The sequence below is a fragment of the Patagioenas fasciata genome, chromosome 12 (genome assembly GCF_037038585.1).
Source record: "Patagioenas fasciata isolate bPatFas1 chromosome 12, bPatFas1.hap1, whole genome shotgun sequence".
Taxonomy (NCBI): Eukaryota; Metazoa; Chordata; class Aves; order Columbiformes; family Columbidae; genus Patagioenas; species Patagioenas fasciata.
In genome coordinates, this window is record NC_092531.1 from 14,415,888 (window position 1) to 14,424,687 (window position 8,800).

At 50.5% G+C, this 8,800-nt stretch overlaps 1 protein-coding gene across 1 annotated transcript; it reads left to right on the forward strand.

Moving 5' to 3' along the window:
• The first annotated feature begins 661 nt into the window (after nucleotides 1-661).
• CLN6 (CLN6 transmembrane ER protein) lies at nucleotides 662-8,326 on the forward strand. Its single transcript, XM_065847587.1, has 7 exons — nucleotides 662-805; nucleotides 1,990-2,104; nucleotides 3,091-3,189; nucleotides 5,257-5,445; nucleotides 5,552-5,607; nucleotides 6,358-6,480; nucleotides 7,947-8,326. Exons 1-7 carry the CDS (start codon nucleotides 723-725, stop codon nucleotides 8,233-8,235), a joined length of 954 nt encoding a protein of 317 aa, XP_065703659.1. The 5' UTR covers nucleotides 662-722; the 3' UTR covers nucleotides 8,236-8,326.
• Nucleotides 8,327-8,800: the final 474 nt, after the last annotated feature.

The following is an 8,800-nucleotide window of genomic DNA, read 5'->3' on the forward strand; positions in this document are numbered from 1 at the left end:
CCGACACTGAATCTCATTTTCTTGTCCAGGTGAGGACTCGTATAGAATCACAGGATGGTTTGGGTTTGAGGGACCTTCCCAGCTCCCCCAGTGCCACCCCTGCCATGAGCAGGGACATCTTCACCAGCTCAGGTTGCTCAGAGCCCTGTCCAGCCTGGCCTGGGATGTCTCCAGGGATGGGGCATCCACCACCTCTGGGCAACCTGGGACAGGCTCTCACCACCCTCAGTGGAAAACATTTCTTCCTTATATCTAGTTTAAATCTCCCCTCCTTTAGTTTTAAAACCATTTTCTACAGTTGTCTCTCTCAAAGCTGTACTTCCCTTTACCTTTCCATTTCTCTTCTCCCCTCTATTTTTTTTCAAGAGCTTTTCATCTAAAGAGCAATTAAGGAGTTAAATCTGGTCCTTCTTCTTTTCCTGTGTTTTAAAACCAGTAAAGATTATCCGCTTATTCGGAGAGGGAAAGCAAATAAAATAAGCGTCCTGGGGAGAGCGTGGGGAGGGGAAAGCTGGGCTTGGCTAAGCCGAGCTGGGCCGAAGGGGGCTGAGCTGGGCTGTGCTGAGCCGGGCCGGGCGGATCCGCCCCCGCCCCGCGGTTCCCCCCCCCGGCCGGGGCGGTCCCGGGGCACCGGCCGCGCAGCCGCCGCTGGTTCGGCGCTGCCGAGGCGGGGCCGGGCGGAGCCGCGCGGGGCCGGGGCAGCCGGGCCGGGCCGGGGGCACATGCAGGTGGCAGCGCGGCGGCGGCCGTTCCCGGCAGCGGCCCCGGGTTCCCCCCAGCCCGCCGGGCCGCTCTACCCGGGCAGGTGAGCGGCAGGACCGGGGCGGCGCGGGGGGGAACACGGGAACGGGAGCCGCCTTCCCCGGGGGTCCCAACCCCATCCTGCACCCAGACCCCCTTCTGCTCGGTCATCCCTCTCTTGCCTGTCCCATCTCTGGTACCATCACTCTGTCCTGGGCACCATCACCCATACCGGGTATCACCCCCCCCTCCAGGATACCATCACCCATCCCGGGTATCACCCCTCCCTCCAGGATACCATCACCCCATCCCCAGAACCATCACCCCACCCTCAGTACCATGACCCCAACCCAGATACCACCCCCCTATTCCATGTACTGACCCCCATCCTGGGTACCAGCACCATGCTGCAGTTGTCCAGCATAGATATCAGGGTTGTTGAGGTTTTTGGGGTCCCTCAGGCCCGTGTAGGGTTCCCCTGCTTGGCCATGGCTCCCAGCCTCACCCCTGGCTCACCTGGGTGCCCCTGGCTGGTCCAGGGTTTCAGAGCCTCCTCCAGGGCACCCAGACTTGTCCAGGGTACCACCATCCTCATCCTCCCTCCATCGGGTTTGGACCACGGGCTCAGGTAGCACAAGCTCGTGGCTGGTCCAGCTGATGCTGTTCTGGTCTCAGCACCGCAGGAGAGCGATTCATTTGCTTTTCCAGCAGTGAGGTGAAGGTCTGGGGGTGCTGAGGGGTTATTTGATGGACGAACTTCATTGGGGTTGGATCAGGCCTTGCTCTGCAGAGGAGGAGGATCTTCGAGTGGAAGATGAAGGTGACAGCGCATCCAGAGCATCCCTGTGCTTGAGTACCACCAGACATCGATGCATTTTTTTAGCATTTGGCAGAAGTGCTGTGGGAGTATTATGAATTTTGCTTTGTCATGCAAAAGTTAAAAATAGTTGCACTTAATTCAGCACTTAAGCTTTTCATCCTGCTTTTGAGCTCACTTCTCGGCCAGGATGAGCCTTCTTGTGGGGATGTGCCTGTTTTTATTAACGATGCTTTGCCTTTGTTCTCCTTCTGCCGCTCTTTGGTCTCTCAGCTGTGTTGTTATTCCACAGATCCCAAAGCCCAGAGATGCACCAGCATCCAGGGCAGCACAGATTTTGGTTGGGGTTGCAAACCTAGAATCTGCTCCACGTCTCCTCGAGAATCTGTTCTATGACTTAAGGCTGACACTGCCCCTTCTGTCACCTCTAGGCATGGAGCAGTCAAGAATGAGGACACCTTCAAGACCTCCCCGTTTCATTTGGATCTGTGGTTCTACTTCACTCTGCAGAACTGGGTGCTGGACTTTGGGCGACCCATCGCGATGGTGAGTGTGGCAGAGCCGGGCCTGCTACTTTCCCTGCCATTAACTCGTTTAGGGTGGGGAACAGGGGACAGTGCCATGGCGGGCACCTGGAGACACATGGGCTGTTTTCTACACCAAAGGGGCACCCTTAAGAAGTTGTCCCTGAGACAAGGACCGCTGCGATATTTTGGTGTGAGTTACTGGTGTCAGGCATGTTGTTCCAGTTGTGGGGAAAGTATCTGGGAACGTTGTTCCATGTCATCTATCCCACAACTTCATCTTTTCATAAAAAATGTTGCCAGGAGAGGTTCCTGCTGCTCTTCCCCTTGCTGGTATGTCTAGAGCTTGGGATTCCTGCTCTCCAAGCAGCGCAGGGCAGAACCATGGAATTGTTTGGGTTGGAAAAGACCCTCAAGACCATTGAGTCCAACCGTTCCCCCACCCCTGGCACTACCCCATGTCCCTGAGAACCTCATCTCCGCATCTGTTCAACCCCTCCAGGGATGGTGACTCCACCACTGCCCTGGGCAGCCTGTTCCAATGCCCGACAGCCCTTTCCAGGAAGAAATTGTTCCCAAGATTCAATCCAAAACTCCCCTGGCACAACTAGAGGCCGTTGCCATTACCCTCCAATGTAATTTTTAGTCCTGTCACCCACATGTGGCAGAGGGATACGGGAAATCTGCTGCGGCAGGGCTTGAAGACGCCTCCTCGCTCACTTGACTGCGCACCCACCTGGCCCCACCTTCAGGCCGGGCTGCAGGAGCAAAGGGCTGAGATGTAAATACGCTGTGCATTTAGCACCCACCTCCAGATTGCATTTTTAGGGACCCTCACTGCAAGAAGAGCTGCCCAGCTTCGCTACGTGAAGTCAAGCTGACACTTATAAAGCAGCGAGAGTCCAAAGCCAGGATTTTCTCTACCCTTGTCTTTCAGCCAGTGACGGGGCTGTAATTGCGAGCAGGGTGGTGAGGATATACTGATGTGCTTTTTTCCCCCCTCCTCAGATAATCCTACCTTTGGAGTGGTTTCCTCTGAACAAACCGAGTGCTGGAGATTATTTCCACATGGCTTACAATGTTATCACACCGTTTCTTCTGCTAAAGGTAAACCTTTTTTAAATTAATATTATTACCCATTGTAAAAACAGGGCAAACAATAGAGTTTTGTAAAAGCTAAAAGTTTGTTAGGAACTCATTGAACAAATGTTGCTCATTCTCAAACTCCTGCAAGTGAGCTGGCCCTGCTGTACGTTGCAGGTTTGCTGCTCCTGGCAGGATTTGTGAGACCATCTTTTAAAGAACAAGGCAGTGACCATCTTAACACAGCTCAGTTTCCTGCATCCACAAAGCCAATTGCTTCCCCTGGGATTTCCAGACTCAGGAGGAGTCAGAACTCTTCACCATGGCTGAGCCAAAGTGTATTTTTATGACAACATCCATCCATGACTTAAAAGACCCTGTGAGGCAGCTGGAACTATAATAGATTATAATTTCTAAATTTTCAGTGCTTAATTCCATTTGCTCTTCGATATTAGAATTGTATCTTTAGCGTGAATTAATCTAGTTCCAGCTGCCATCCACTGGATGGTATGAACCATTTATGAAGTTAAAGACTGTCGTATCATTAGAAATCTTCTATGAAATACTTAGCAGCCAGAAGATACGAGAAAGCAATTATATTTTAACCTTCATTGGCTAGAAATTGAATATGTCCTAAGATGTAAAAGATTCTCTCTCTCCTGGGCCTGTCTGGGAGTTGTCAATTTCGATGTGGCCAAAAAGGAATTTTCAGGATCTGGTCCTGTGGGGGATGTGGAGGCTCTGAAGCTCAGTCTTGACCCATCACAGCTGATTTTTGCAGGTTGGGTACTCACCGACTTAAAATCTGCTGTCTTGGGTTTCCCTGGCAGCACAGCATGAATATAACCCAGAAAATACCTGTTTGTTACTCAGGGTGCATTTATTTTGCCCAGTGTCCCCTCAAGGGACATGTACAACCATCCTTTTCCATCCAAAAGAGGTTTCCTGGAACTTTTGCTCTCCTCATCCTGACTCCTCTGACATTCGTACCGCAGTTACAGAGAAATGCAAAGTTAAGCCTCAAAATTAAATACAAATAAGGAGCTTTTCGCTGGTTACGAAGGGCAGCAAAGCTGATTTGGCAGCAGGCAGATGGGAGGCAAAGGTGGCCCCAGCTGAACCCCAGGCTGGGCTGATGCGTCCCCCTTCCCAAGGGTCCCTTCCGAAGCCTGAATGAGGATTTACATCTTTGGAGGTTTTCCCCACTTTGCAAACTCCTTTTGGGAGAGAAACTCATGCTCCCTGTCCCCAGCCGGGCTGGCAGGAGCTGCCCCAGCTCCGGGTAACACCGAGCAGCATGTGAGATGGTGCAGGGAGAGCTCATCACTACAGCTGGTGTTCAAAAAGTTGCCTCGACCGGTTTGGCTGGAAATTAGGTATTTCTAGATACGGGTTTACATGCAGCTTCCTCTTCAGAAGCAAATACAGAGAGAGGTGAGTCTGATTCCACGAGGAAGAAAAGAAAAACCAAGCAGTTCAACAGGAGTCCTCAGAAAATGACCCATCAGCAAGTTGTGGTGGAGCCAGGAGCGCTGCCGAGCTCTCCCTGCCGCTGGAGGGCACAGCCCGCCGGCCAGAGCAGCCACGGAAAACACAGCCTTTTTGTTCCTCATTCACCAGTTTTTGATCACATCTGGTGAGGAAATTGCTTGGAGTGCTCTGTTAGAAGCACTGCATCACTGATAGGGTCTAAGCGTTGACTGAGGTTAAGGGTGCTGCTTTGCAGGAAGGTTTAACAACGGCAAAAAAAACGTGGTTTTGTTGTTGCAAACAGGGGTAAAGTCTGTACTCAAACCTGAAACCCGCACAGGCTGGTGGAAACCTGTCCAAGGTGTGTCTAGGGAAAGCAGCCGCACTCAGGAGCTCGTTCTGGCGTGGTCACAGCGCCTTCCCCGGGGACAAGGACGGTTTTCGCAGCACGGTGCCGGCTGTCGCCAGCACACCCGCTACAGCACCACAACCCACAGCTTTCTGCGGCCTCTCACTTGTTTTTTTGATGATTTTTGCAAAGCACCATAAAGTCGGAGATGTGTTGAACAGGGAGGAGATACCAGAACTTGTCGCACATCTCTGCCTTCTCTATCTTTTCAGCTCATCGAGAGATCCCCCAAGACCTTACCGAGGTCAATGGTCTACGTCAGCATCATCATGTTTGTGATGGGTGCCAGCATCCACTTGGTTGGAGACTCTGTCAACCATCGCCTGATTTTCAGTGGCTACCAGCACCATCTGTCTGTGAGAGAGAATCCCATCATCAAGAACCTGAAGCCAGAGACGCTGGTAAAGAGGTTTTGTAAAAGCACTTAAAAAAAAAAGAATTGCTTGTTCTTATTTAAGAGCCTCCTGTTCCCTCTGCCCTTTTAAATTTCTTTTTGTTGCATTGCAGATTGATTCCTTTGAGCTGCTGTATTACTACGATGAATATTTAGGTCATTCGATGTGGTAAGCAATTTATGGTTGATCTAGCAGCCTCAGAACATAATACAAGGAAAGGCAGATGTGATCATAGATTAATATGTAAAAAAAATAAAAGGCAGCTGATGAGAGCTGGCTGGGGATAATGTTCTCATAGCCAGTGTGATTACAGTGGATCTCTCCCTTGGAAAATGGCCCGTTCCCCCTTGTTTTGTCTCTGTCTCAGTGATATTTCTGGCATGCGGCAGTTGTTTGATAGCTGTAGGGGCCAGGGGAACAGCTCGTCCGTTCTCACCCCTTGGCCACCTTTCAGGAGACACCCAGGTGACAGCACAGGTCTGGGGTAAATGCTTGTTCTAGCAGAGCAGAGGGAAATGTCTCCCCATCATGCTTTTCCAGTTTATTTGCTATTCCTTGAATGCCATGAAGCAAACAAATCTTGGTCTTTTAAATAGAAAGGGCTCTGTGAGGGTGTCAAAATCCTGGTCCATGTCCCACTTCCCTGCAGTTCAGCTTTTACCACAACACTCTTAAACAGCCCCTTAGAGCCTGGGAGTGCAACAGATGGAGTTGTTCTTCAAGCCCAGTGTCTGACCTCATCAGCAAACTCAGGTTTTTCCTGCAATTGCCCCAAAAGTCTCATTATCTGCAGAAGCACTTGGCGAAGCCTCAGTGTAGGAATTGCCCATGTGCGTGGTTTGGATTGCGGGGTGGTGGGGCGGTGTTGAACACTTTCTGGGGTCACACTACCAATCCGTGTGTTGTTTCTGTTTGCAGGTACATCCCCTTTTTCCTGATCCTATTTATATATTTCACCGGCTGCTTCACCCCTGTGGAAGAGGAGAGCAGGATGCCAGTGCCGGCCTTGCTTCTGATGGGGCCCAGCAGCCTTTATTACTGGTGAGTGCATTCTGTCAGCTCTTGGTGGGCAAGGGACAAAGAGGCAGGACCGCAGGGACAGGGACACTCCATCCCCTGGGTAGAACATGCAGGTTGTGCTCTGCAGGTCTGGAAAATCACAGAGTCATTTTGTTTGGAAAAGCCCCTCAAGATCATGGAGTCCAGCTGTTCCCCCACCCCTGACACTGCCCCATGTCCCTGAGAACCTCATCTCTGTCTGTTCAACCCCTCCAGGGATGGTGACTCCAACATTGCCAATGGGAGACAGCCCTTTGGGGAACAAATTTGTCCTAATATCCAATCTAAACCTCCTCTGGCACAACTTGAGGCCATTTCTTCTCCTCCTATCACTTGGTACTTGTGAGAAGAGACCAACACCCTCAAAAATCAAATCAAAGCAAATCTCATTGAAATTTGCAGCTGCTTTAGTCTTTGCAAGTTGGGACAACCTCAGGGTCACCCATCAGCACTCCAGTCCCTTTTGGGGTGTTTCTTCAACCCCACTGTTGGTCACATCGTTATTCTGGACCTGCAGCTCTCAGCCTCCACGGTGCTTGCTGTCTGCCCCCTTTTAAGGCCCACCGTTCACCGCGCTGTTAGACAGTTCCTTGAGGATTTTGGGGTGGTCACTGGCTCCTGCAGCGCATCCACCTGGTCCCAGGTTGCTGGTGGCCACAGTGACAATCTCACAGGTTGTCCAGGGATTTTACACAGAGCCCTGGCTGCCTGTGCAATGCTCAGATGCTGCCCTCTTCACCCTGCGGCTCCAGATCGCCTTTTGAGAGAGGTCTTATTTATTTCCCATCTTCATTAGCCTCGTCTTCCCAAATGGTTTCCCTGATGGCATCCAAACAACTTTTCATTCATCTTCAGAGCTGATGTTCTCGCTTGCCCGTGGCTTTGCCCCCCTGCTGAGACTGTTTTCATACAGTAAATTAATTTTTGATAGTCAAAATCATCAAGATGATTTGGTCAGTTCCCAGTTACCCTACTGCACTTTCTTTAAATATATCAGCATGAATCTCTGCAGGTTGTGTTCTAATGATTTAAGAGCCAAGGAGTGTAATTCTCCCTTCCCTCTGCTAACACCCATTCAGGACTGGTCACTGCCAGATACAGCACAGGGGGAACAGCAGATTTTTGGACTAAATGAACAGAATGTCCATGGATCAGAGCCACTCTGGCTTTACTTCTGCCTTTAAGCATCCCATTCACAAACTGAGCCCAGCACCTTTCAAATCCCTTATTGAACACGCATTTCTTAACCCATTCCCTTAACAGAGCCCAGTGTTCCACTGCTAAATTTACTGATCAGAAACGTAAAAACCAAATCACAGGGTAAAAGCCGGCAGTGGGACACAGCACAGCTTCGTTTGGCTGGATGCCGAGCAGGGACAAGGGGGAGACGTTCACTCCAGGGAGGGCTGGATGTGCCCGTGGCACTAACCATTATTTTTGCTTTGTAGGTATCTCGTGACGGAAGGTCAAATTTTCATCCTGTACATTTTCACGTTCTTTGCCATGATGGCTTTAGTGATGCACCAGAAACGCAAAGGACTCGTCCTGGACAGCAACGGGCTTTTTCTCTTCTACTCCTTCATCGTAACACTGGTCCTCATCGCTGTTTGGGTGGTCTGGCTGTGGAATGACAAAATTCTCAGGAAGAAGTACCCTGGCGTGATCTATATCCCCGAGCCGTGGGCATTTTACACCCTGCACATGAACAACCTCCACGCAGCAAAGGAAAGTTTTTAAGTTTTGATATTTTAGAGCGATTTGAAGAAAAAAAAAATAATCTAGTTTTTCTAATGTAGATGTATTTCAAATAAATTCCTGACCAACATTAGGTGCAAGATGTATTGTCTGTTAACTAGACCTACCTAGGGAAGGGGTGTTTGAACAAAAAGGAAAACTAGGTGTGGTGCGGGAAGGGCCAGGCTGGTGGCAGAGGCAGAAGGGCCAATTCTGCACAAACACAGCCCAGAAAGAGCATCGGGCGGTGGGAGAGCTCCAGTGTTGTCCCCACGCGCATGTCTGCACCACCGGCAGCTTCTGCTCCCGCTCAGCACTTCTCCAGCCTCAGGTGATGGAGCTGAGCTCCGGCTGCTCCAGCTGCATCCCTGCAGTGGTTTTATAACCTGTATTAGAGCCCTATGTGACAGAAGCCAAGCAGTAAAAAAAAAAAGTTACCAGCAAAACACACTGAATAAAACATTTAGTAAGGGCTGAGTGACTCCCATTGCTTGCTCAAGCAGCTCTGCTCTGAAGCAAGAACCTTTATCCCAGGAGATTTAAGGACCCTGAATGTGTCATTGTAACA

What these genes read in the sequence shown, in the direction of transcription:
- CLN6 (XM_065847587.1), top strand. Translation starts at nt 723, where the DNA reads ATGCAGGTGGCAGCGCGGCGGCGGCCGTTCCCGGCAGCGGCCCCGGGT. An exon ending in GGGCCGCTCTACCCGGGCAG is followed by an intron (nt 806 to 1,989) that starts GTGAGCGGCAGG and finishes TGTCACCTCTAG; the next exon opens with GCATGGAGCAGTCAAGAATG. An exon ending in CCCAGCAGCCTTTATTACTG is followed by an intron (nt 6,481 to 7,946) that starts GTGAGTGCATTC and finishes TTTGCTTTGTAG; the next exon opens with GTATCTCGTGACGGAAGGTC.